This window comes from Dryobates pubescens, chromosome 4, assembly GCF_014839835.1.
Source record: "Dryobates pubescens isolate bDryPub1 chromosome 4, bDryPub1.pri, whole genome shotgun sequence".
Classification (NCBI taxonomy): Eukaryota; Metazoa; Chordata; class Aves; order Piciformes; family Picidae; genus Dryobates; species Dryobates pubescens.
Genome location: NC_071615.1, coordinates 345,902 through 373,004, shown reverse-complemented (window position 1 = coordinate 373,004; position 27,103 = coordinate 345,902). Strand labels below are relative to the sequence as shown.

At 59.1% G+C, this 27,103-nt stretch overlaps 1 protein-coding gene across 1 annotated transcript; it reads right to left on the bottom strand.

Annotated features, from left to right (window-relative positions):
• Positions 1-244: 244 nt before the first annotated feature.
• ZNF598 (zinc finger protein 598, E3 ubiquitin ligase) lies at positions 245-16,378 on the bottom strand. Its single transcript, XM_054180259.1, has 12 exons — positions 16,113-16,378; positions 12,064-12,176; positions 10,339-10,468; positions 8,800-9,011; positions 7,823-8,040; positions 7,092-7,209; positions 5,425-5,606; positions 4,830-4,902; positions 3,323-4,077; positions 2,297-2,432; positions 1,472-1,616; positions 245-955 (listed from the first exon to the last, which is right to left on the bottom strand). Exons 1-12 carry the CDS (start codon positions 16,293-16,295, stop codon positions 608-610), a joined length of 2,613 nt encoding a protein of 870 aa, XP_054036234.1. The 5' UTR covers positions 16,296-16,378; the 3' UTR covers positions 245-607.
• Between the last annotated feature and the right edge of the window lie 10,725 nt (positions 16,379-27,103).

The window sequence follows — 27,103 nt, the reverse complement described above, 5'->3', positions numbered from 1 at the left end:
CAGTGGTTCTGAAGCTTCCCCCAGCTGCCCTGACAAAGACCCCAACCCAAAGAGACACAGCAGAACTCCAACCCAAACCCCCAACCCGACCCAAGTGAAACCCAGCCCAACCCAAACCCCAACCCCAAACTCTGACCCAGCCAAAAACCCCAACCCAGGACCAACCCAACTAAAGCCCAGGCTGAGCCAGCCCTGACCCTACCCCAGGCCAACCCAACCCAACGCCCCAGAAACGCAACAGAGATCCCCAAGGCAGATCTTTATTTCCCTGTCAGCCCCCAGAGCAGAAAGCACCTCCTCAGCTGCTGTGTTCCAGGAGCAAGGTGGCCCCAGCCTGTGCCCCCTGCCTCTCCCTCCCACCCCTTCAGCCTAAACTCTACCCAAGGCCCCTTGGAAGCTCAACCTTTTTGGATGTCACCACGAACTCGCAGCCCCACCACCCCTTTTGCTTTATGAATGAACAGCACTGAGGGGCTCTCTCCCAGACCCCCTCCCCAGCTCCACATCCAGCTCCTGGCCCAGCACTGTGGCTGGCAGCAGAGCACCACCACACCTCCAGCCCAGAGAGTGCAGCTTCCTCGCCGCGGTGCCTGGCTCCTGGGCACAGCTAACTGATGATTCTGCTGATGGCCTGCAAGGAGGGGAACTCCTCATCCTCCAGGTGCAAAGCCTTGTGGGTGCCAAGGTCCTGCTGAGTCAGCACCTGCTGGCAGGTGGGGCAGATGCAGCAGTCGAGCTCGGGGCTGGAGTCCGTCTGCCAAGCGTTCTTTCTGCTCTTGGGGGGCTTGCCGGAGCTCTGCTTCTCCCTGCCCCTGAGGTCGTTGTGAGCAGCAAGCAGTTCCTGCTGTTTGGCTGTGTCAGGCAGCAGCACCAGCAGCTCCCTGAAGATCTTCCTGAAGTTCTCCCCCAGCAGCTCTCGGCAGCTCCTGTAGTACTGAGCGGCAGAGATCAGGCCCTGGCGTGGGAGAGCCCAGGGTTAGCAGAGGCAGGGAAGGGGCCCAGAGAAGGCTGGGTGCAGAGGCTGGGGGAGGGCAGGTTTAGGCTGCCCTCAGCAAGAAATTCTTTGCAGGGAGGCTGGGGAGACACTGGCAGAGGCTGCCCAGGGAGGCTGTGGCTGCCCCCTCCCTGGAGGTGTTCAGCACCAGGCTGGATGGGGCTGGTGGGAGGGGTCCCTGCCCGTGGCAGGGGGTTGGGACTGGATCATCTTCAAGGTCTCTTCCAGCCCAGCCCACTGCAGGATTCCATGAGTCTGGTGAGAACCTGCCTCCTGCTCCAGCTGGCAGCTAACTGTGACCACCCTGGTGATGCTGCTCTGGCAGGGGGCTTGGACTGGATGACCTCTGGAGGTCCTCTCCATGACTCCCCCAGAGAGGAAGGTTTTGAGAGCCCCAAAGGCACAGAGCCGTGGATTGGTTTGGGTTGGAAGGGACCTCAAGCACCCAGCTCTGCCCAAGGCCTCCTGGCCACTCACCTGCCTGAACTGCCCAGAATGAGTTTTGAACTTGTTGAACTTGGACTCATCACTCTGGAGGAACTCTTTGATGGATTGTATGAGTTGGATGTTCCTCTGCTGGAAGTTTTCAGGTATCAAGTAGGAGCCGTGGCAGGATTTTGGCCTGCTTTGGAGAGACCAAAAGTGAGTGATGGTGCTTGATGCTACACAGACACTGCAGGATACAGGGTGTGGCTGTTCTCTGCTCCTCCTCCCAACTACAAGCAGCAAGAGGGCTACAGAATGTGTCCTGTGGGATTGCAGGCCCCAGCTCTACCTGGACAGAGCACTTAAAATGCCACTGGACCAGTGCTGACCACCCCCTTTGTAAGCCAGGTCCACCAACAGGCTGTGAGCAGAGACCATGCCCTGAACAAACCCAGCAGATCCACTCAGCTTACCCTCCCCTCTCCCCACAACTCCTCTCTCCAGCCCAGAAGGGCCCTGGCCAAAAACCAGCTCCTGGAAAGATCAAGACAGGAAGGTGTTCAGAGGTCACCAAGGAAGACAATGCTGCAGCACCCTGCTCCTGAACTGGAATCAGTGCAAAGGGTAAGAGAAACAGGTTGAAGCTGCAAATGGTTCTCAAAACAAATGTGATGCAGGGAAGCTGAAGGTCTGAGCTGCCTCAGCTGCTGCCACACAGCTCTCCTGACCCCAGCCCAGGAGAGCCAGAGAAGCCATTCTGTGGCAGCACCTGTTGAAAATGAGCCTCTTGGAGCATTTCATGTCCTGGCTGGACCTCATCTGACACAACCAAGGTTCAAGTGTGAAGCATCTCCAACTCCAGGGATTTGTACTTACTCCTTCAAAGCTGCAGTGAGAGGTTCAGAGACATTGGTGGATGGGATGACAGCAAAGCCTGGGGGGGGTTTGCTGACAGGCACCGACAGCCCTGGAGGTGGAGGAGGACTCTTCAGTAGCACCACAGTGTTAAAGCCTGCAAGGGAGGCAGGGCAGGGGCAGGAAGTTAGAGCAGGTACCTATGGCACCCACAGACCACCACCCAAAGTTACACAGGGTCACAGAATGGGAGGGGCTGGAAGGGACCTCTGGAGATCATCCAGCCCAGCCCCCTGCCAGAGCAGGGCACCCAGAGCAGGGCACCCAGAACACATCCAGCTGGGCCCAGAATGTCTGCAGAGCAGGAGACTCCACAGCCTCTCTGGGCAGCCTGCTCCAGGCTCTGCCACCCTCCCAGTCACAAAGTTTTCCCTTCTGCTCCCTCTGCTCCAGCTTGCCCAGGTGCCCCTTGTGCTGTCCTTGGACATCCCTGAGCAGAGCCTGGCTCCATCCTCCCCACACTGCCCTGCACCAGGATATTGCATAGAATCATGGAATGGTTTGGGTTGGAAGGGACCTTAAAAAGCTCATCCAGTTCCAACCCCCTGGCAGGGGCAGGGACCCCTCCCACCAGCCCAGGCTGCTCAAGGCCCCATCCAGCCTGGCCCTGAACACTTCCAGGGAGGGAGGAGCCACAGCCTCCCTGGGCAGCCTGTGCCACCTCCTTCACTGCAAGGAACTACATCTGCCTTTCTCCAGCTCCAATCTATTTCCTCTTGTCCTATCACTGCAGAAGTCCCTCCCCAGCTTTCTTGTAGCCCCCTTCAGGTACTGCAAGGCTGCTCGAAGGTCTTCCCAGAGCCTTCTTTTCTCATGCTGAACGACCCAACTCTTGTGAGCTCATCCATGTCACCTAGACTGCCACTTCAAACCTCAAAGCCTAACCTAGGTGGCAGAGCAGCTCCTCAGTCAGAAGGGGCTGATACACCCCCACCCCATGCCAGGTTTCTCCAAGCCACCCCCCCAAAGCTGCCCCCCGGTGCTCACCTGGTGGTGGGGGCATCCGAGCGGACCCTGAGCTCCCAAGAGCTGGGAAGTCTTCCTGAGGTAAAGGGCATTTGTTAGTCACTGTGGGCTTTTTAAGGCCAGGAGGCTCTTTGGGGGTGCTGCAGCTGCTCAGTGACTTCTCCAGGTGGCCATTCATGACGGCTGGGGGTCTGTCAGAGGCGTGCAGGGCTGCGGAGGCACTCGGTGGCTGCTCCGCCTCGGGCAGCTTCTCGGCCGCTGCCCTGGGAGCGGTCTCCTGGGGGGGGTGTGGGGATGATGGTCTCTGCTTCTCCACCAGCTTCTTCTTCTTGCTCACCTTGGTAAAAGTTTGTGAGGTAGAAGCTGCCAGCAAGGATGAAACATCAAACATGGTTGGTGTGTTCCTGATCTCCTGGGTGGTCAGGCCAGCACCGCCCTCTTCCTCGTCGGACTGAGAGAGTTTATTGCTCTTCCTGCTCCCCCTGGAGGTGCTGAGGGAAGGCTTCCTGGCTGCCTGGCTGCTGCAGGGCGTGCTCATGGCTTTCACCACGCTCTTGCTGGAACCACTGCTCCATGCAGATGTGATGCTGGGGACTGCTTTGCTGTTGGGCCTCATCCTGGACACCAGGGCTGGAAAGTCCTCCTCCTGGAAGGCAGTTCTCCTGGGGGTGGCTGTGTAGGTCAGAGAGATCCCAGAGGAGAGGGTGCTGGGTGCTGCAGGTGACAGGCTGGGGAAATCTTCTTCTTTAAGCTTAACTGCTGAGGGCTGGGCAGGGCTGGGAGGAAGGAAAACAACCAGAATCAGCAGTGCTGCACAGGCAGAATGAGCTCCTTGCCCCAGCCCTCACACTGCCACTTAGGGTGGCACAACTGCCCCAGCTAGCTGCCTCCTCCCTGCAGGTGCTCAAGGCCAGGCAGGATGAGGCCTGGAGCAGCCTGGGCTGGTGGCAGGTGTCCCTGCCCCTGGCAGGGGGCTGGAGCTGGATGATCTATAGGGTCCCTTCCAACTCCAGCCATTCTGTGATGATGATGAACTGTTAACAGGGGGAAGAGGCACCTGGGCTTGCAAACTGTGCCTGGGATGGGGCTCCTCAAGATGTCACAGCAGCCTTGCTGTGAGAGCAGAACTGCCTCAGCACACCTCAGAGCTCCACACAGGGCTGCATCTGAGCTGCCACACCCTCCAAAGACATCATTCTGATCAGAATGCTTCAGGAGATGAGTTTTAGAGCCCACACTGCAGGGCTCCTTCAGGATCAGCCACCAAGGCTGATCACCACTCTGGGAGTCTACAGAGAGAACTTCCCTGAAGTTGCCCCCCCCAAGATCCAGCCATGGCCTGAAGCAGCATCTGCCCCTGCCCATGCAGGTGACCAGCACAGGAGCAGCCTGAGGCAGCAGGGGGCCAGGGCAGCAGGGGAAGCACTTGTGGCTTAAAGGATCTGTAGAATCCCTTTCTCCAGGGATGGAGAACACCAGGGAGTTTCTCAGCCTGCTCTCTGATCACTGCAGCCCTCCCTCAACTTACCCTGGTAGAGCTCCCACTGCTGCACCAATGGCTGGGAAGTCATCTTGGCTTAAAGCACCGTTGGCAGCTGCTTCTTTGGGAGGGGTGACAAAAAGAGCAAGGCAATGGTTACAGCTAAAATCCTTCACTCCAGAGCAGGAGCCACCAGTGGGGATGACAGCACTGCTAACAAGTCCTATTTTCAGCAGCTGATGTCAGCTGTGACATTCCAAAAGGACACTTCAAACCCATCTTCCCCATCTCCCTCAGTCACCGTGATGTCATCCTAGCCCGGCTGCAGCACATGCAGGCTGCTGCTGAGCAACACACTGCCTGGCAAGCACTTTGGGAAGGCACCTGCCCAGGCCCTCCCTGGGGGGCACCTTCCTCCAGGCCCAGGCCTCCATGCCCCCATGCCCCCAGCTCTTCACTTCCACTTGATCTTCCAGGTCCTTCCCAGCCTGAACCGCCCTGCAGCCCTCGGATTTCTCCCTCAGCCCACGGCTGAGTTAACGCCGCAGCTCCATCCAGAACACCACAAGATGCTTCCAGTCCCCCAGGCTGCCCTCCAGACCCACCACACCCCCTGCAGCTGCAGGCCTCATGCAGCACTCACCTGCAGCATCATTTGAGGACTTTGGCACGCGCTTGGAGCCGAGCACCTCGGGGTCCCTCAGCTCCTCCTTCCTGCCTCGGCTGCTGCTGTCCTCTTTGTCCTCCGCACGCTTCTTCTCCTCCTGCCGTCTGGCTGCCACCGATGCCCTGACTGCTGCTGCCACATCCCTGTCTTCCTCCTCCCTGCAGGACAGGACACCTTCCCTTGGTCAGACAGCATGGATCAGGGAGCAGCTCTGTCTCACTCCAGCTCTCCCCTCCCTGAGCCAGTGCTGCCGCCTGCTGAGGCCACACCAACCCCACCACACCGAAGCACCTCCCTGGTGGTGAGGCAGCAACCCCCGGGGTCTGCAAGTTCCAGGTGCTGCTAACAATCCAGGCCAGAGGAAACAGGGGGTGAACTGGGAGAGAAGGCAGCAGGGATGCATGGGGACCCCTGACTCTCCTGTTTGAGTCCAAACACATGGAGTCACATCTGGGAGCCACAGGCATCCTCTGAAGCGTGGCTGGTCGTGAACTCCCAACACATGCACCAGCCACAGGGGGAAGGGTTCCAGGATGGACTTTTGGCCACCAGTGATGAGCCAGCAAAGGAAAGGAAAGGAGAGAGAGATGCAGCATGTGTTTAACAAGAAAAGAAGGTTAAGGTCTTGTGTGGATGGAGAGGTGGAGATGCAGAGTTTCATTTCAGAACTTAACCCTCCTCTTTCCCCACAGCACTCCGTCTGGCCACACAGATCTGTCAGCTCAGTGAGGAGCATGGTCCTCAGAGCAGCTTCATCACTGCCCACACCAAGAAGTCCATTCCCTGCAAACACTCACCACTCACTTCAGAACACCCTGAGAGGGAATGGATTTGTGTTGAAGAGGGGAGATTGAGACTGGAGACTAGGAAGAAACTCTTTCTGGTGAGGGTGGTGAGCCACTGGAGCAGGCAGCTCCGGGAGGCTGTGGCTGGCTCCTCCCTGAGGCTCTGAGCAGCCCGGCCTAGCCCCACGCACACGCAGCACCTTGGGGCTGCTGCTGCAGAACACCCTCAGTGGTGCTCCAAAGCTGCTTCCCCCCAGCCCAGGAAGGGCTGTGGGAGCTGAGGGTACCCATGGCTGATGTCCAGGAGGTCTGAGCAGCTCATCTGCTTGCAGCTGTCCCTGCCTGCTGCAAGGGGGCTGCACCAGATCAGCTTTCAAGGTCCCTTCCCACCCAAACCACTCTGGGGTTCCATGGCTGGAGTCATACTGAGACTGGAACTCCATGGCAGGGACAGCTTCCAGCTGAGCACTTGGTCTAGTGGGAGGTGTCCCTGCCCATGGCAAGGGGGGTGGAACTGGATGATCTTTGGGTTCCAACCTGTGACCCTGTTTAGGAAGCTTAGCATTAAAGACTCCTGGAATTGCTTGAGGATTGAGAGTGCTTCAGCCACAAGCTGAAGGTGACAGCTGTCTGCTGCCTGTGCCACAAGGGAGCTGAAACTTCCTCACCCAGAGCAATCTAACTCCTCCCAGGCAGGTAGGCACCACACAGCCTTGGCCTGAAAGCTAACCCTGCTCTCAGCTAGGTTTGTCTTCCACATTTTGCACCCATTCCCTTTCCCCTGCTCCACCAAAACATTAGCTGGGAATAAACCAGCACTAAGCAGCAATAAAGCCCACAGGCCCTGGTGCCACTCACCTCTTGTACCTCCAGCTGCCTCTTCTGTTCTGCTGGCTGCCTCGGCCTGCCAGCCTGCTGGCCCTCCCCTGCCTGTTGTACCTCTCCACTTCCTCGTAGTCCTCTCCACCGATGACACCTGGACAGGAGGGGCGGGTCTCAGTTATTCGGCTAATCCGCACCGACCGGCGCGGCGGCACCGGGCACTGACTGGCGCGGTGGCACAGGGCACAGGGCACCGACCGGCACGGCGGCACCGGGCACAGGGCACCGACCGGCGCGGCGGCACCGGGCACTGACCGGCACGGCGGCACCGGGCACAGGGCACCGACCGGCGCGGCGGCACCGGGCACAGGGCACCGACCGGCGCGGCGGCACCGGGCACTGACTGGTGCAGCGGCACAGGGCACTGACTGGTGCAGCGGCACAGGGCACAGGGCACCGACCGGCACGGCGGCACCGGGCACTGACCGGCGCGGCGGCACAGGGCACTGACCGACACTGCGGCACAGGGCACTGACCGGCGCGGCGGCACCGGGCACAGGGCACCGACCGACGCTGCGGCACAGGGCACTGACCGGCGCGGCGGCACCGGGCACAGGGCACTGACCGACGCTGCGGCACCGGGCACAGGGCACCGACCGGCGTGGCGGCAGGCACACGGCACTCACCAGCACAGAGGCACTGGGCGGCGGGCACAGGGCACTCACCGCCATGGCGGCGCCGGGCAGCGGCGGGCACAGGGCACTCACCGTCGTGGTGGCGCGCGCGGCGCGGGGCCAGGCTGAACTGCAGGTCGATGTGGCGGTGCTGGCGCGCCTCGGCGCGGCTGCGGCTGTGGCAGGCGCTGCGGTGAGCCTTGTAGTCGATCTCGCTGCGGAAGGCGTGGGTGAACTGCTCGGAGCTGCAGCGCCCCTCCTCGCACAGGAAGTGCTGCTCCCGGAAGTGCTCCCGCAGGTACTCGTAGTCACTGCCAGACAGAGGGGCTCGGGGTGGGCATGGGGCAGCTGCCGTGCTGCCAGAGCGGGCAGGCGCTGGCACAGCCTGCCGGGGGGAGTGGAGGCGTTGTCCCTGGGGGCGTTCCAGAAACCTGTGGCCGTGGCCCTGGGGACAGGGTTTAGAGGCCATGGTGGCCTCGGTCTGAGAGCTTGGAGATCCTCTCCAACCCAAACAGTTCTGTGGCTCGGGAGGAAGCTCTTCAGCACAGGATGATGAGGCACTGGAGCAGCTTGCCCAGGGGGGCTGTGGGTGCCTCACCCCTGGAGGTGTTCCAGGCCAGGCTGGAGGAGGCCTTGAGCAGCATGGGCTGGTGGGAGGTGTCCCTGCCCGTGGCAGGGGGCTGGAACTGGATGAGCTTTAAGGTTCCTTCCACCTCAAGCCATTCTGTGACTCTCAGCCTGCTAAACTTAACCTGCTCCCCGCGTTCAGCTGCACCCAAGGCCTGCAGAATCAGAGAGTCACTGAACTCTTTAGCCTGGAAAAGCCCTTTAAGATCATCAAGTCCAATCTTTACCCCAGCACTGCCAGGGCGCCACCAAACCATGGCTCTCAGCACCACATCTCCAGGGCTTTGGAACCCCTCCAGGGATGGAGACTCCCCCACTGCCCCGGGCAGCCTGTGCCAGGCTCTCCCCACTCTCTCCGTCGTTTACGGAGCTGCTTCCCTCTGCCACAGCTGCTGCCCCAGGCCTCAAAGGTCAGCGCAGAGCCGGAGGCCGCTGGCACCCACCTGTAGTACTCCTGAGCGCCGTCGGAGTCGCAGAAGTGGCAGAAGTAGTGGTCCCTGCGCAGGTGCTTGAGCAGCTCGTCGTTGTCCAGGTAGCGCTCGTCGCAGAACTTGCAGAGCGGGTGGCCGCGGTGCGAGGTGTCGTCCGGGTCCCCGTGGATGCGGTGCCTGGCCAGCTCCTTGCGCGAGTACCACTTCCGCTCGTGGCTGAAGATCTGACAGGAGAGGCTCTGTTACTCCCTGGCTGAAGGGAGCCCGGGGCAGAGGGCCACACGGTGTGAGCCTTGCGGCAGGCCCCCGAGGCCCCAGCGGCGACGAACCGCGGCGGCGCCCCTGCAGGGAGCTGGGCTGTGCCAGTCTGTGTGCCTGTGGCACCGCCGGCTCTGCTTCCCAAAGAGCACAGCTGACTCCTACAGCTCTGCAGGGAACAGGAGCCAAAACCCGAGCTGCCTGGCTGAGAGGGGCTCTGAGGATGCCAGATCACCACAGCGTATCCTTGAGCACGCACAGCAGGGGGGGGCTGGAAGGGACCTCTGGGGATCACCCAGTCCAAGCCCTGCCAGATCAGCTTGCCCAGGGGTTGGAAGCTCTCCAGACCAGGAGACTCCACAGCCTCTCTGGGCAGCCTGCTCCAGGCCTCCAGCAGCCTCACAACAAAGAACTTTCTCCTCCTGCTCAGATGGAACCTCCTGGGATCCACTTTGTGCCCCCTGCCCCTTGTGCTGTCCCTGGGCACCACTGAGCAGAGCCTGGCCCCAGCCTCTTGCCCCCCACAGCTCCTGCAGCTCTTGCTGAGCAGCTCCTGCTGACAGTTTCCTGTCTCTGCTGCAGCTGTGGCCTCCCCAGTGCAGAGGCAACTCATCTCTCCAGTAACTGCTCTCTTCACCATGCTGTAACACACATTTCCAAACAGCCCCTAGGCAGGGTCTAGGTCTGGAGAGCAAACAGAGTGGACCTTGAGTGCAGGCAGCAGTGAGTTTCATTTTCCAGTCAAGTGAACAACACACAGGAAATGTGCTTGAACAAATAAGGAGGATAATGAGGTATAATTATCTCTCATTAACCCAGCAGGATGGACTCCCATCCTGTCCAGAATCCAACTGGAAACATGTCACTGATCTGAGAGAAGTCCATCCCTCCACAGAGCCCTCTGCTCTCTGAGCAGGCACCAAGCAGTTCCTTCAGGTACACTTTGAGCTGTGGAGGTCAGGAGTATAAATCTGAATGACTATCAAATCTCTGTGGTTACCATTGTAAGAGAGTCTGCCTGGGACTCTGAACCATCACCAGAGAGGGAGGTTTGGTATCCCCTGGGGCAGAGGAGCTGACATCAGAAGGGTTTTAATCTGATTTGTTTAAACATAATGCACTGAGAACCTCCAGGCCTCCTTCGTTAGCCAGTTCCTGCAGGTAGAGAGAACCTTGGAGAGTAACTCAGTGCTGACAGCCCCCTCCTCCTCCCCACCTCCCCAGGTACTGCTGCAAGTCAGAGAGAGCAGCAGCCCCCCTGCCCACACACACAGACAGGTGGAATTCCCTCACCTTGAGGTGCTTCACACAGAGTTTACAACAGAAGAGTTCATGCTGCTTCCTCATGTGCTGCTCCAGATCTGCAAAGGTGTTGAATGGCTTCAGGTCTGGGCACAAAGAGCATTCATGCTGCAGCAGCTTCCTGGGGGACAGGAAAGACTCCCTGAAATGATCTCACTCCCTCTCCCCAGCCAGATGCTTTAAGTGCAGCCCAGAAGCTCCTTTGGTGGCAGCAGGGAGGAGCTTAGTGGTGGACTGCCAGCAGGCTCAGGCAGCAAACCCCTTGCTCCCTGAAGACTCAACTACAGCTTCCACAGCCCATTTCACTCCACCTTCTGCTGCCAGAGGCTGAAGGAGACAGCAGGGAGAGCGAAGAGCTGTGGCAATGGCAAGTGCTGCTGAGACCCTGTCAGGCTGTGCTGCCACAGAGACCTGGACAGGATGGAGAGGAGGTTGGAAGGGATCTCTGGGGATCATCCAGTCCACCCCCCCTGCTAAAGCAGGGCACCCACAGCAGCTTGCCCAGGATCCAGCTGGGTTTGGAAGCTCTCCAGAGGAGACTCCACAACCCCTCTGGGCAGCCTGCTCCAGGCCTCCAGCAGCCTCACACCAAAGAAGTTTCTCCTCCTGTTCAGATGGAACCTCCTGGGGTCCTGTTTGTGCCCCCTGCCCCTTGTGCTGTCCCAGGGCACCACTCTGCATGAGTTCTTCTTTCACTCTTTTCCTTTTATCTGCTTTTAATTCTCTTAAAGCTTCCCAAGTGGTTCAGAGGAGGCCACAGCAGTGCTGGGAGGCTGGAAGCCCTCTGCTGTGAGGCCAGGCTGGGAGAGTTGGGGTTGCTCAGTCTGGAGAAGAGAAGGCTCCAGGAGACCTTCTGGTGGCCTCTCAGTGCTTAATGAGGACAATCAGGAAGCTGGGGACAGACTTTTCAGCAGGGCCTGTGGTGGCAGGACAAGGGGGGGTGGCTTGAACTGGAAGAGGGAGATTCAGACTGGAGAGAAGGAAGAAACTTCTGACCCTGATGGTGCTGAGAGCCTGGCCCAGGCTGCCCAGAGGTGGGAGCTGCCCCATCCCTGGCACCACCCCAGGTCAGGTTGTGTGGGGCTGTGAGCAGCCTGCTCTGGCTGGGGAAGTCCCTGCTGGCTGCAGGGGGTTGGATTAGGTAACCTTGAAATGCCACTGCCCCCCCAAACCAGTCTGGGATTCCACTCACTAAGCACATGATGAAAAACACTTTCAGAGCATGGTGCTGATGCCAGAGACTCTGCACTGCCTTTTTGCTTCTTTCCCTCTTTGGAGTTAAGGTCTCTGCAGGCAGGCAGGCAGGGCTGCTCCTCCTTTCACCCAGCACTTGGTACAATTGGGTTTGGTGACTGCTGCTGAGCACAGCAACAAACACAACCATGACAGAACTATGGCAGCAGTTCAGCCTCCGAGTTTCCTCAGCAGCCAGGCAGAGCCCCACAGTAGGTCTGCTGCTTCTAAAGCAAAACCCACCTAGAGCAAAGCTGCTGTGCTGCACACCAGAGCACTGAACACCTCACCTTGAGAGCTGGCCTCTTTGCTGGCTGTGACACTCAGTGTCCACACCAACCACCCTGCTCCAGGCTCTGCTCCTACCACTGCCACCTGTTCAGGTGACTAACACATGGCAGCCACCCAGCTCCCTGGGAGCACAACCACGCTGCACTTCCTGCCACGTCAGGCTGGGAAGAGCCTGCTGCTTGAGGCACTTACCTGTACAGGGCATAAACATCTCCATCCATAAAGTAAATGTCATACTTCTTCTCATGCTGCAGCTGGCCAAGTGCTATGCTGGAGAAGGAGGTCAGCTTGCGGCCGAAGACAACCTGCAGGCAACAGCAGAATCACTGAGAGCCCTCTGAGCCTGCACAGCTGCACAGCACCCTGCCTGGAAGGGAGCTCAAAGCTCCTCCAGCCCCCTGCCAAGTGCAGGGACCCCTCCCACCAGCCCAGGCTGCTCAAGGCCTCATCCAGCCTGGCCCTAAACATCTCCAGGGAGAGGAGAGCCACAGCCTCCCTGGGCAGCCTGTGCCAGCATCTCACCACCCTCCCTGGAAAGAATCTCTTCCTCATCTCCACTCTCAGACTCCTCTCCCAGCTCAAAGCCATTGTCCCTCAGCCTGGCACTCCCAGCCCTTGTCCAGAGTCCCTCCCCAGCTCTCCTGGAGCCCTTCAGGTACTGGAAGGCTGCTCTAAGGTGACCCCAGAGCCTCCTCTTCTGCAGGCTGAAGAGCCCCAACTCTCCCAGCCTGTCCCTTCAGGAGAGGTGCTCCAGCCCTTGTGGCCTCCTCTGGAGCCTCTCCAGCAGCTCCAGGTCCTTCTTGTGCTGGGGGCCCCAGAGCTGGAGGCAGTGCTGCAGGTGGGCTCTGAGCAGAGGGGCAGAATCCCCTCCCTGTGCTGCTGCTCTCCCTGCAGCTCAGCACAGGGCTGGCTCTGGGCTGCCAGGGGCCAGTGCTGGCTCCTGGGGAGTTTGCCATCCCCAAGTCCTTCTCCTCCAGACTGCTCCATAAACTCCCTGGCACAAATGCTGCTTGAGAGGGAACTCATCCCAGCATGAGAGCTTTGTGTCAGCCCCAGCTGCTCATCACCACCCCCAGTTACTGCCCCCACAACTGCCAGCCAAGCCAAGGTGACTGCTCCCTATCAGCTTCCAGCTGGAATGAAAGTGGCTTGGCCTGGGCTGGGCTCTGGATTTTGAACCAGATTAGGCAACTCTTTTACAGGATGTTTTGCTACCACAGCTGGGCTAAGCATAAAGATCCCCAGCCAGTTCCACCCCTCCTGCTGCAAAAGCCTGTCAGGAGCCCTGTGCTCAGCTCCCTCCTGGTCAGAGGTCACACAGAAACTCTGTGAGCCTGAGGTGACAGTACCCAGAGTCTGGCCAGGAAACCTCTCTCTTGCCTGACTTTCACTGCCAGAAGAGGACAAGAAGAAGAAATGGCCTTGAGCTGCACCAAGGAGGTTTAGATTGGATATCAGGAGAAATGTTTCCCTGACAGGGCTCTCAAACACTTGACATGAGCTTGAGTTTACTTTCAGTCCAACCACTCTCTGAGTCTGCCAAGGCTGGCACTAAGCCATGGCCCTCAGCACCTCCAGGGATGGGGACTGAACCTCCTCCCTGGGCAGCCTGCTCCAGGCTTTGAGAACCCTTTCAGCCAAGAAGGTTTTTCCCAAATTCTGTCTAAAGCTTCCCTGGTGCAGCCTGGGGCTGTCTCCTCTTGTCCTGGCCCTTGGTGCTGGGGAGGACAGAACAGGAAGAGCTGCCCCTGGCTTCTGAAGAAGAAGCAACTTTGCCTCCCTGGAACAGGAAAGAGAGAGAATTGGTTTATTTAGCACAGGAGCCCAGCAGCTTCATGGAAGGGAGCTCCAGAGCTCATCCAGCCCAGCCCCTGCAGGCAGCAGGGACATCCTCCCCTGGGGCAGGCTGCTCAGAGCCCTCTCCAGCCTCACCTGGAACAGCTCCAGGCATGGAGCCTCAGCCACCTCCCTGGGCAACCTGCTGCAGTGTTCCAGCAGCCTCCTGGGGCAGAACTTGTTCCTCACATCCAATCTCAATCTGCTCTGCTCTCATTCCAAACCATTGCCTCTGCTCCTGTCCCTGCAGCCCTTTGGGAGCAGTCCCTCTGCAGCCTTCCTGCAGCCCTTCAGGTCCTGGCAGGCTGCTGTGAGGTCTGCCTGGAGCCTTCTCTCCTGCAGGCTGCACAGCCCCAGCTCCCTCAGCCTGGCCTTGGGGCAGAGCTGCTCCAACCCCCTGAGCATTTTCATGTTCCCTCCTCTGGAGCTGCCCAATCAGCTCCAGGTCCTTCCTGTGCTGAGGGCTCCAGAGCTGGATGCAGCCCTGCAGGTGAGGCCTGAGCAGAGCAGAGGGGCAGGATCCCTGCTTCTTTTCCACCAGCAGCCCCAAGGACAACAGCAGACACAGAGTACCACAACAACTGACAGATCCTCCCAGCCTGATCCACATCAGGGTGAGTTTCCAGGTCAGGAAGGAAGGAGTCCTTCCCAGCTGCCCTGCCACCATTACCCAGGGCAGACAGCCCTGCTACCATAACACGCAGATCCTGCTTGCTCCTCCCTCATGCCCTGTGCTGCCACTCTCTCAGAGGGAGATTTGCATCACAGTTCTCTGTCCTTTGCTCCAACACTCACCAGCTCATCTGCACTGCTCTGCAGAGCACCAGCTGAGACCTGGCAGCACTGCACCTGCTCATTCCACACCCTCTGCAAACTGAGAGACCTGGTTTTAGGTCCTACATAAACATCAGTTCATTCAGCTGCAGTTTTGAGAGGGTTTGTGCCACCCAGGGTCTTTAACCAGACACAACAGCTGCAGGGGAGAAGAGCAGAGCCACCCAAAAGGACCTCTCAGGTGACTGCAACAGGAGGATCACTTTTAACAGTTACCTAAGAAGAAAAATGGCAAAAGGAGGCAGAGCTCAGGCCCCAGCGAGCACCAAGACTACACAACAGTGATGCACTCCTGGCTGATGGTCCACCCGTGGCCCTGAGACAAGCTGGAGAGGCAGCCTCACAGCCTGCTTCTTCCAAAGGCAGCAGCAGAGCAGCAGCTCCTCAGAGGTGATCAAAGCTGCTCTCTCAGGGGTTCCTTCTGCACACAGAGCTTCACGTGCCAGGAAGCTCCACCTGAGATCCACACTGACCCTTCCAGCTGCCACAAGGTCTGAGGAGCTTCAGCAGGCGGCGCAAGACCTTCAGTCTCTCCAACCGTCTGAGCGGTGTGAAGAGCAGCCAAGGCAGGTTGGTTGGGGGTGGGCCTCCTCCTTCATCAAGGGGAGAGCCTCCTCCCCTGATGTATTTGAGAAGAACTGAGAAGTTTCATGCCTGGACTCATGGAATTGCTTGGCTTGGAAAAGGCCTCCAAGATCACAGAGAGCAAACTAAGACCACCATGGCCACTAAACCACGTCCTGAAGTGCCACATCCCCTCCTTTCTTGAACACCTCCAGGCATGGGCACTCCACCACCTCCCCGGGCAGCCTGTGCCAGTCCCTGATCGCTCTGGCAGCAAGGCATTTTTTCCTAATCTCCAACCTAAACCTTCCCTGGAACAGTTTCAGGCCATTTCCTTTTGTTCTATCACCCGATACTCTTGAGGAGAGACCACCCCCCACCTGGATCCAGCCTCCTCTCAAGGAGCTGCAGAGGGCAAGGAGATCTCCCTCAGCCTCCTCTTCCCCGGGCTGAACACCCCCAGGTGCCCTCTCAGCCCAGCCACAGTTTCGTCGCGGCGGCCAGGCACGAGGTGCACAGAAAAACTCCAGCCGAGGGGAAGCTACTCGCGAAGCACACGCCCAGGAGCCGGCTGCGGCTGAGGGACGCCGGGCATGAGCAAGCGCCGCAAGAAGGCAAAACATGTTCTGCCCACACCGCCAGCTTAAAACAAAGTCCGGAATTGGGCAGGACGACCGAGTCATCGCAGACACGTCACACCAGCTCCGGCGGGCAAGCCCTGCCGACTGGAAAAAGCAGCAAAATACTCCTTTTATACTCCACTTTTATCCTGTTTAGCTTCCGACAGGGCTCCCGTTCCTTCCGACCGGAGCCGCGCGGGCGGCCGGGAGCTCGGCGAGCTGCGGACGTTCCCCGCCCCGGCCCCGCTCAGCCGATCTCAGCCGCTCCGTGCCCCGGCGCGGCCCCGGGCCTGCCCCCGCCCCCCACGGCCCCGCTCCCCACGGCCCGGCAGCCCGAGCCCTGCCCGCGGGGCGCGCTGCAGGGGGAGGGGTCGGTCCCGGCCTCACCTGGCCCAGCTCCTCTCGGCACACGGCGCAGTAGCGCACGCCGCACAGCGCCCGCATCCGCACCGAGCAGCGGTAGCAGATGGGGTGATCGCAGCGGCCCAAGGCCACCACCTCCAGCTCCCCGCAGCACAGCACGCACGGACCGTCCGCCGATCCCGCCGCGCCGGAGGCCATGGCGGCCATGGCGGCGCCGACCCGCCGCGGCCTAGGCCCCGCACCGCCTAGCAACAGCCAGTGCCATAGAGAGACAGCCTAGAGCGCCGCCCGGCCTGCGACTCTCCGCCCAGCGCCTACCACAGACACCGGCGCCGGCCGCGCCTGACCATAGAGGCGCCTGACCTAGAGCGGCGTCAGCCACTAATTACCGCTTACGACCGGTAGAGCGCCGCGGCGCTGACGTCACCCAGCGTCCTCCAGATCCTGACCATAGAGTGGCAAGCGCAGAGCGTCGCCCGGCGCCGCGCCGCTCTAGCCAGGCTCTCGCCGGCCTCGCAGCATAGAGAAGCGCAGCCGCGAGCGTCCTGCGGCTGCTCTGTGACCGCGGCCGGGGCGGCGGCGGCCGCCGGGTGGCATTCGGCCGCCCCTAGGCTGCCCCTCGGCCGCCCCTCGGCCGCCCCTCGGCCGCCCCTTGCCTGATGGCAGCGGAGCAGGGCCCGGGAGAGGCCGAGCGGGGCTGAGCGTCTGCCCTGAGGCGCTGGAGGCCCTGGTTGTGGGGAGGTGGGCGGCCCCCGGTGCCTGTGGTTACACTGCAGACCCCAGGCCCATTCCTGGCACCCCCGAGCGCTGCCCTGCACCTGGGCAGGGGCTGAGAGGCGGCCTGGCGCTGGCTGTGCTGTGGGAGGTGTTTTGGCCACGAGTGGTGTGGTTGGTGTCCTGCGGGGGTGGCAGTGTGGTGAGACGGCAGCAGAGGGGCTGGGGGGGTGCTGTGCGTGGGGTCTGAAGGGCAGGGGGCGAGAGGCTGCGGCCAGACCCTGCTCAGTGGTGCCCAGGGCCAGGACAAGGGGCACAAACTGGAACCCAGGGAACTTCTTTGGTGTGAGGCTGCTGGAGGCCTGGAGCAGGCTGCCCAGAGAGGTTGTGGAGTCTCTGGAGAGCTTCCAACCCCCCCTGGTCATTGTGCCCCAGGGCAAGCTGCTGTGGGTGCCCTGCTTCGGCAGGGCTTGGACTGGGTGATGCCCAGAGGTCCCTTCCAGCCCTCCTTCCCCTGCCCTCCCCCCATGCTGGGATTCTGGGACTTTTCCTGAGCATCCTCGTGATCTGATGTTATAAAGCAGCCCCCTGGTACCCTGTGTAATCTGTGTGCAACTGGAGCAAGACCTTGAGCAACGTACTTGAAACTGTGGGAAATAGGCTGTTGCATCCTTCAGAGCAGTGCCAGAGAGGAGCTCTGTGAAGAGCAAAGTCAGAGCAACCTTCCCTGTGTGGTGATTCACACCCTCGGTGTCTGCGCGTGGGGCAGCTCAGGCTGTTGGGGTGAGCTGAGGTGAGCCTGGAGTTAACCCTTGGTCTCCTGGCTGCTTGCTAAAGACATCGACGTCCCTGTGCTTGCTTGGGCTGAGCGCATCTGTGAGGGCTGGCGGCGTGCCGCTGGGGCGCGGAGGTGAGAGCGGCAGCTCCTGACGGGAGAGGGTGCTGCAGGAGCACGGAGAGCGCTCCCAGCGCTCTGTAGCCATCGCCTCGGGAAGGAGCTGCTCTGCAGGCAGCGCTCAGGAGACCCAGAGAGGCTTTCAGACTTCAGGACCCCCCGGCTCGCTTTTTCTCCTACTCAGCGAAGTGGGGTCACTTTCCGCGTGTGAAAGGTCCCAGCAGAGCCCTGCCAAGCACAGAGGGTTGCTGCAAGCTCGACACAGAAGTCCTCGAGAGACCCCAGGCTGTTGCCCTGAGGCACCGGTGCCGCCACATCAGGGCATGTGTCAGCGGCTGGCAGCACAGCACTGCCCCCAGCAAACCTTCCTGGAGTCCTGCCCCCTGAGTCAGGGGCTGCTGCCTGCCCCGCGGGGGGCAGCACGGCCCCCAGATGGCTTTGTTGTTGCAGGGTGTCTCCTGTGACCTGCAGAGCAGGAGTGAGAGGGAGGGTGAGGAATGGTTCCGGGACACACCATGCCTCAGGGGCACAGGGCAGTGCCTGGGCTGCTGACTGCCCCAATGAAATGGCCCTGGAGGGAAAACACCTCCCAAGGATCTGAGCTTCTAGGAAGGGAGATGGAGAGAATCCAGGTGGAATTCCACATTCCACTGTACAGCACAGTCCTTGGCTCTACCCCTGCACAGCCTGGCTGGGAGGTGGCACCAGCAGCAGCTCTGTGGCTCAGATCTGCTTTCTTCTCACCACATTCTTTGTCATTTCAGTTAAAAGATGATCTTCATTTTCTGTGAGGCATGGATTATTATTTTCACAGAATGCAGCAGGGGCTGGAAGGGACCTCTGGGGTCACCCAGCCCAAGCCCTGCTCCAGCAGGGCACCCCCAGCAGCTTGCCCAGGGGCACAGTGCCCAGGGGGGGTTGGAAGCTCTCCACACCAGGAGACTCCACAGCCTCTCTGGGCAGCCTGCTCCAGGCCTCCAGCAGCCTCACAACAAAAGAAGTTTCTCCTCCTGCTCAGAGGGAACCTCCTGGGTTCCAGTTTGTGCCCCCTGCCCCTGGTCCTGTTCCTGGGCACCACTGAGCAGAGTCTGCCCCCAGCCCCTTGCCCCCCAGCCTTTATCTCTTGCTGAGCATTGCTCAGCTGCCCTCTGGGGCTGCTCTGCTGCAGGCTCTCAGCCCCAGGGCTCTCAGCCTCTGCTCCTCCCAGAGCTGCTCCAGGCCCCTCAGCAGCTTTGCAGCCTCCCCTGGGCTCTCCCCAGCAGTTCCCTGTCCGTACTGAACTGGGGAGCCCAGAGCTGGCCTCAGCACTCCGGCTGTGGCCTCCGGGTGGCAGAGCCGAGGGGCAGGAGAGCCTCCCCGGACCTGTGGCCACACTCCATGCAGCACAAGCATTGTTTTGGGACCAAGGAGCAGATCCAACGCAGGGAGCTTACCCAGCGCCTCATGGTGTTGCCTGCTCCAGCCCCAGCAGCATGTAACGAGGTCTGTGTCAGCCAATAAATGAAGTGATGGATCTGATAAGTGTTTTGGAAACAGACTAATGAAAGGTTTGAAGGTTTTGGATCATTGACTGCCGCGGCTCGCATTTCCTTTCTCCTGGAGAGCCTCATCCATCGCACTTCACAGCCGGCAGATAACACCTGTGGGGGTGCCCATCAGCACTGAAGTGTTTGGGGGAGGCTGGGCTCAGTAATGAGGCAGCAGTGACTCTGCTGCTGTAATTGCTCCAGGAGCTGTCTCCCCCTCCCCGCCTTGGCTTGGGTGCCTGGGGGTTGTGTATCCAGAGTGCATCGCCCGATTTGGAGCAGCAATGAGCGTGAAATGAGCTGGGGGCTGCTGCCAGCCTGCCGTTGGGTGGCACTGGGCTGTGAAACTGCCCTGGCACCTCGGCAGGGCCACCCAGGGCAACCCACACCCCGGGGCAGAGCGGCTCCAGAAGGGACCTGGGCAGTGCTGCAGGCTCTGGGTGGGAGGGAGGGGGCTGGAGCCTCTGCTGCCTGTGGCTCTGGGCATGCTGAGGGAACGCTGCCATGGGTTGCCCAGGGAGGCTCCACAGAGCAGCTCAGGGTGGAAAGGAGCTTGGAGCTCATCCACTCCAACCTCCTGCCGTGGGCTCAAGGCCTCATCCAGCCTGGCCTCAAACACTCCCAGGAAGGAAGCACCCACAACCCCCAGAGCCCCACCGCCCCCATACTGAAGAGCTCCCTCTGCAGCTCCATGCCTGGAGCTATTCAAGCTGAGGCTGGAGAGGGCTCTGAGCAGCCTGATCCAGTGGGGGATGTCCCTGCTGCCTGCAGGGGCTGGGCTGGGTGAGCTCTGGAGGTCCCTTCCCACCCAGACCATTCTGTGATGCTATGATTCCATGATTCTATGGTCCTCCATCCCATGTTCATCTGGGAGCATGGAGGACCCAGAAGAAATTCTTTGCAGGGAGGCTGGGGAGACACTGGAACAGGGAGGCTGTGGCTGCCTCCTCCCTGGAGGTGTTCAAGGCCAGGCTGGATGAGGCCTTGGGCAGCCTGGGCTGGTGGGAAGGGTCCCTGCCCAGGGCAGGGGCTTGGAGCTGGATGAGCTTTGAGCTCCCTTCCAACCCAACCCCTTCTAGGATCCTATGATTCATTTCTTTCACGGCACAGAGAGGTTTACAACACTCCTGCAAGGCATTGAATCATCCTTTGGTGATGGCTTCAGGCTGCTGGTTTATTCCTCTAGTGACTGGGAAATGGAAGCTGCATCTTAGCTCTGAGTGACCTCAGAACATAAAGAAATCCAATCATCTATATTTAATTAGGCTCCAACCTGATTGGAAATGTCTTGGTTGGTTTCTGGCTCTAGGTGTTGTCAGGCAGGGAATGTTCTTGTGAGGATAAAGAGTTAATTGTGCTGCTGGGGGTAGCTCCATTCCCTCCTTCCCCTCCTAAGCATCACCCCTCAGAAAAAAGGCACTTTTGGAGCCATGTAATGCCCAATAAGTATGCTTTGGGATAATTGATGGCAGGCTGGGAGAGCAGAACAAATCCCTTGCACTCAGAGGAGCAACAGCTGAAATATTTATGGTTGGGCACTAAAATATTGTCAGTGATGAGCTGAAGGTTACTCCTTGGTTTATTTCATCCTCACAGCTTGAGCCTGATGAGGCTCATTTGCAGTCAAGGCTCTTGGTGAGAGGGAAATTTGCTTCCCCTTGACAAAGTTTCTGTTAAAAGGGAGGATTTTCCCCAGCCTTCTTTTAAGTGAGTCCCAAAGAGCCTCTCCTTAGTGAGGATTCTGCACTGGTGCCTGATTATTCCCACCTAAGCATCAGGAGAAACTTCTTTGGTGTGAGGCTGCTGGAGCCTGGAGCAGGCTGCCCAGAGAGGCTGTGGAGTCTCCTCTGGAGAGCTTCCAACCCCTCCTGGGCATTGTGGCCCTGGGCAAGCTGCTGGGGGTGCCCTGCTGGAGCAGGGCTTGGGCTGGGTGACCCCAGAGGTCCCTTCCAACCCTACCCTGCTGACAGCCCTGACCATCCATAGCCTTCAGAGCTTATGGTTCAGAGTTCAAGGCTGAAAGCCACATTTTAGATTGCTGGAAGCAGTTTGTCCTCGATACCTGATGCTGCCTTCCTCTGAGAACCCTCCTCACACTCTGGGGGATCAACCCCCTGAGTGCCATTTCAGACTGCACAGGGCAGTGGTTTTGCATCAGATGCCCTGACAGTCCTGGCCATGGCACTGCGAGAATCACAGAAGGGTTTGGGCTGGGAGGGAGCTCCAGAGCTCACCCAGGCCACCCCCTGCAGGCAGCAGGGACATCCTCCCCTGGGGCAGGCTGCCCAGAGCCCTCTCCTGCCTCACCTTGAGCAGCTCCAGGCATGGAGCCTCAGCTCCCTCCCTGGGCAACCTGCTGCAGTGTTCCAGCAGCCTCCTGGGGCAGAACTTGTTCCTCACATCCAATCTCAATCTGCTCTGCTCTCATTCCAAACCATTGCCTCTGCTCCTGTCCCTGCAGGCCACTGAGTGTCCATGGCACTGATGGAATTACAGAATGGTTTGAGTTGGAAAGGATCTCAAAGCTCATCCAGTTCCAACCCATGCCACGGGCAGGGACACCTCCCACCAGCCCAGGCTGCTCAGGGCCTCATCCAGCCTGGCCTTGAACACCTCCAGGGAGGAGGCAGCCACAGCCTCCCTGGGCAGCCTGTGCCAGAGTCTCTGGACCCTGGAAGGTGCTGTGTTCTTTTGACCCATCCCAGCCTGCCAGGATCAACCACTTGAGCTCTTCACCTTTTCCTTTGTAACCAGAGGATGGTTTTGTGTCTGAGTTCAGGGGCTGAGGCTCACACATTCCTCACCCCTCGGGTTTGTCACAACCACCACTCACAATCTCACATTCCAGGAGGGAATTGCCCTCCAAGCTCTTTATTTGTGCAAATCCCCAGGTTTTGGTGAGAAAAGCTGCTCTGAAAAGCAGCAGTTCCTTGGGGGGGGGGAGGATGAGGAGGGAGAGGCAGGGTCCTTAAAGCCTGCAAGAGAAGCCCATGCTGGGAAGCAGAGTTGTGTTTGGAGGCATTCATAAACATCAGCCTGGGGAGAGTTTTCTTTAGCAGCAGCTTGTTGGAGGAGGAGAGCAGGGTAAGTGCAGCCAGCAGAGAACCTAATCCCTTGATGGGAATTCAGAGGAGCTGATGTGGGAGGAAGAAATGGCATCAGCCTTTCAAAGGGAAGCACCAAGGTGTGAATTCCCAGCACAGGATGAGGCCCTGCAGAGAGCTCTGTGCAACCAGCATTGCAGTGGAGAGCAGCAGCAGCTCCCTGTTACTGTATGAGGGAGGAGAGCTGGTGCTGGGATGTCAATGCTCCAGCCTGGAGCTGGTCAAGGCCAGGCTGGATGAGGCCTTGAGCAGCCTGGGCTGGTGGGAAGGGTCCCTGCCCATGGCAGGGGGCTGGAGCTGGAGGAGCTTTAAAGGTCCCTTCCAACCCAACCATTCTGTGATTCTATGACAGGTCCTGGGGGCTGGGCAGCTGGAGGGGAACACAGAGCCATGCTCTGGGCAGGGTGGGACCCTCAGGGGTGTCTGGAGCTGAGCTGGGATCACATCTGAGCCACTCCTGAAGAATCACAGAAATCACAGAGTCACTTCCTTGGAAGAGACCTAAGATCAAGTCTCACCAGAACCTAACCTCTCCCTGTACACAACTGTTCTGCACTTCGGCCACAGCAACCCCAGGCAGTGCCACAGGCTGGGGACAGAGTGGCTGAGAGCAGCCAGGCAGAGAGGGACCTGGGGGTGCTGGTTGACAGCAGCTGGACAGGAGCCAGCAGTGTGCCCAGCTGGCCAAGGAGGCCAAGGGCATCCTGGCCTGCATCAGGAACAGTGTGGCCAGCAGGAGCAGGGAAGTCCTTGTGCCCTGTGCTCAGCACTGCTGAGGCCACAGCTTGAGTCCTGTGTCCAGTTCTGGGCTCCTCAGGTTAGGAAAGAGGTTGAGCTGCTGGAAGGTGTCCAGAGAAGGGCAACAAAGCTGGGGAGGGGTCTGGAGCACAGCCCTGTGAGGAGGGGCTGAGGGAGCTGGGGTTGCTTAGCCTGCAGAAGAGGAGGCTCAGGGGAGACCTTCTTGCTCTCTACAACTCCCTGCAGGGGTTGGTCTCTTCTCCCAGGCACCCAGCACCAGAACAAGAGGACACAGTCTCAGGCTGTGCCAAGGGAGGTTTAGGCTGGAGGTTAGGAAGAAGTCCTACACAGAGAGAGTTGTTGGCCATTGGAATGGGCTGCCTGGGGAGGTGGTGGAGTCACCATCCCTGGAGGTGTTCAGGAGGAGACTTGACAGAGTACTGGGTGCCATGGGTTAGTTGATGAGGTGGTGTTGGATGATAGGTTGGACATGGTGATCTCAAACCTGGTCTGGTCTATTCTATTCTATTCTATTCTATTCTATTCTATTCTATTCTATTCTATTCTATTCTATTCTATTCCATTCCATTCCATTCCATTCCATTCCATTCCATTCCATTCCATTCCATTCCATTAGACCATGGCCCTCAGCACCTCATCCAAATGGCTTTTAAACCCCTCCAGGGGTGGTGGCTCCACCACTGCCCTGGGCAGCCTGGTAATCCAAGCTGGCCAGCACCAGGCTTGGCCAAACCAGACCTGGCCTGGTGGTCTGGGGGTGCTTTTCCACCAGGGGCACACATCCTTCCACCAGAGCCAGAGTCTCAAGTTAATGAGTCATGGAGGAAGGGAAGCTTGAGAGCTCTGCATTTCAGAAGATGATGAAGTGCTTCATTAAGCTTGGATGGGTGAGGACCACGGTGGTTTGGTGGGCAGAGAGAGGACCTGGGTCTGTGTGAGGCTCGGTTTTGGTCTCAGCTCAGTGATTCACTCAATCCCTTGGTTCTAAGTGGAAATAATTCCACTGACTCAGATGGACACGGGGGGGGCTTCCTCGTTGCCTCTGAAGGGCTCTGAAAGCCAAAGTGATCAATGCCTTGAGAGCATCTGTGATTAGCAAGCTGGGTGCTGTGTGGGGAGCGGGCATGAAAACCAGCTGGGTTTGGCTCCGTGGAGCTGCGCAAAGGCAGCAGCAGGCTGCAGGGGGAGGGGGGCTGCGTCTGTGTGCGTTCAACCCGGAGCTAATGGAGCCGTCGTTGGAGGTGAAGGCTGCTGCGGCTCCGGGCGTGTGACATTTGCAGTGCTCTTTGCTCCATTAGCAAAGTGATTGGAGAGAGTTTGCTCTGCTTTGGAGATTTCCCTGCTCGCTGTTTAACTGCCACGTGGCTGGACCTCGGGAAGGGAAAGCCAGCAGTGCAGGAGGTTAAAAATAGTGAGGAGGGAGCTGGATCCTGGGGTGAAAGAATTAATTTTGTCACTTTAATCAAGCAATTTGCAGTGTCTGGAAACACCACTTAGTGTTCCTTGAGTCAGAAGGGAGTGAGAGGAGAGCTCAGTGCTGAGCTCTGAGAGGAGCAGAGGCTGAGAGCCCTGGGGCTGAGAGCCTGCAGCAGAGCAGCCCCAGAGGGCAGCTGAGCAATGCTCAGCAAGAGAGAAAGGCTGGGGGGCAAGAGGCTGGGGGCAGACTCTGCTCAGGGGTGCCCAGGGACAGGACCAGGGGCAAGGGGCACAAAGTGGAACCCAGGAGGTTCCACCTGAGCTGAAGGAGAAACTTCTTTGGTGTGAGGCTGCTGGAGGCCTGGAGCAGGCTGCCCAGAGAGGTTGTGGAGTCTCCTGGTCTGAAGAGCTTCCAACCTCCCCTGGGCACTGTGCCCCTGGGCAAGCTGCTGTGGGTGCCCTGCTTTGGCAGGGGTTGGTCTGGGTGCTCCCCAGCAGTCCCTTCCAACCCCACAGTGCTGGCAGTCTGTGATTCCATGGCTCTCTTCAGAGCCACCAAAGCATGCAGCAGCTCTCAGCAGTCAAGGTGTGCCTCGGCTCACAGTTTGAAACCCTAATTTGTTTGTATCAGCCGCAGCTCCTCTCTTCCAGGGGAACAAAGCAGCAGCATTTACCCAGCGTGTGCTGAATCACTGGGGGGAGGAATCACTCCTTAAGCTGAATCTATTACCCCAGGACACTCCAGTGCAAGGAAACAACAAAGGTGGTTGTTATTCCCAGGACTCTCTGCCCGGGGTGCTGTCAGAGGGGACCCGGGGGACTCGTCCCCACTGCTGGGCACAGCACCCCTGTGATCCTCCCAGCGCTGGGCCGGGGGCTTGGCAAGCACCGGGGGGGCTGCAGCCACGTGTGTGGGAATGGTGCTCCAGTGACCAACTCCTGGGCTGAAGGAGTTCAAGGGGCAGGAAGCTACTGGCATGAAAATGGTGAGGGGGCTGGAGCAGCCCTGTGGGGAGGAAAGGGGAAGAGAGTTGAGGTGGTTCAGCCTGGAGAAGAGAAGGCTCCAGGAGACCTTCTGGTGGCCTTGCAGTACTTGAAGGGCTGAGCAGAAAGCTGGGCACAGACCTTTGAGCAGGGCCTGTGGTGACAGGAGCAGGGGGGATGGCTTGAACTGACTGTCTTGGTCACTCTGGACCTTGGTTTCCCCTGAACCAGGACAGTCACAGTTAACAGAGGAAGTGTTGGCTCAGAGTGCTGCATGACCTGAGCAGGGGGCAGGTTCTCACAGGATCATAGACTCATGGAATGGGTTGGGTTGGAAGGGACCTCAAAGATCATCCAGCTCCAGCCCCCTGCCATGGGCAGGGACCCCTCCCACCAGCCCAGGCTGCTCAAGGTCTCATCCAGCCTGGCCCTGAACACCTGCAGGCAGGGGGCAGCCACAGCCTCCCCTGGGCAACCTGTGCCAGAGTCTCCCCAGCCTCCCTGCAAAGAGTTTCTTCCTCCTCTCCAGTCTCAGCCTCCCCTCTCCCAGCTCCAAGCCATTGTCCCTCGGCCTGGCACTCCCAGCCCTTGTCCCACGTCCCTCCCCAGCTCTCCTGGAGCCCTTCAGGTACTGGAAGGCTGCTCTGAGGTCTCCCTGGAGCCTTCTCCAGGCTGAAGAGCCCCAACTCTCCCAGCCTGTCCCCACAGGGGAGGCTCTGCAGCCCTCTGAGGCCATGAGGCTCCTCACCCAAAGGGAAGGATCCTTTACCTTCTCATCCTCCTCCCGCAGGGAGTTGCTGTAGAGGCCAAATGGCCCCAGAGTGTCATGTCTGGCATCAGCACTAATGACCAGGCCTGGAGAGAGCCCATCACAGCTCTGGCCTCTCCAATTGCTTTGTTTTCATGCTCGGCTGAGCTGCTAACAACCTTCCAATAAACAGCAGAGGCAGGATAATAAAAGCAGGGAAAGTGCTGTCATTAAACCACGGCAGCTTCTTTTTCAAGTGCCTCTTTCTGGGACATCAAATTCATTTAGATCATTCTCAAAAGCCACAAATCCTGGCTGGGTTCAGTAATGTGTGTGGTGGGAGGTGAGAGCACAACAGGCATTAAATCAGGGAGAGAGTCTGACAGAAGAGCTCAGCTGGCTTCATTGCAGGGCTTGAAGGCATGGTGATGCCTCCAGCTCCTCACCCCCTCACCCACCTGCTGGGCAGTTTTCATGCTCTGGTATCTCAGCTTTGAGCTGTGGTGGAGATGGCAATGGTGAGGCCACACTTGGAGTCCCAGGCTCAGGTTTGGACCTTTCGGTCCAAGAAGGGCATTGAAGTGCTGGGAAGCACCCAAAGAGCGGTGAGGCTGGCGAAGAGTCTGGAGAACAGGGCTGGTGAGGAGCAGCTGAGGAGCTGGGGCTGTTTGTCTTCAGAAGAGCCTGAGGAGAGACTTCAAGACCCTCCACAACTCCCTGAAAGAAGATTTTCCAAAGGGGCTTGAGACCAGCTGGACCTTGCTTAGGTGAAGCCAACCCCCTGCAGTTGATAGAAGTGACCCCAAAGGCTGAAATCATCCCAGGGGAGTCTGGAGAAAGCTTCTGTGGCAGCTTTGCTCAGCAGCTAC

Coding starts and splice junctions, on each gene's coding strand:
- ZNF598 (XM_054180259.1), bottom strand. CDS start 16,295: ATGGCCGCCATGGCCTCCGGCGCGGCGGGATCGGCGGACGGTCCGTGC. Junction 5,607..7,091: donor GGCAGCTGGAGGTACAAGAG/GTGAGTGGCACC, acceptor CCTGTCCTGCAG/GGAGGAGGAAGACAGGGATG. Junction 1,617..2,296: donor CTCACTGCAGCTTTGAAGGA/GTAAGTACAAAT, acceptor TCTCCAAAGCAG/GCCAAAATCCTGCCACGGCT.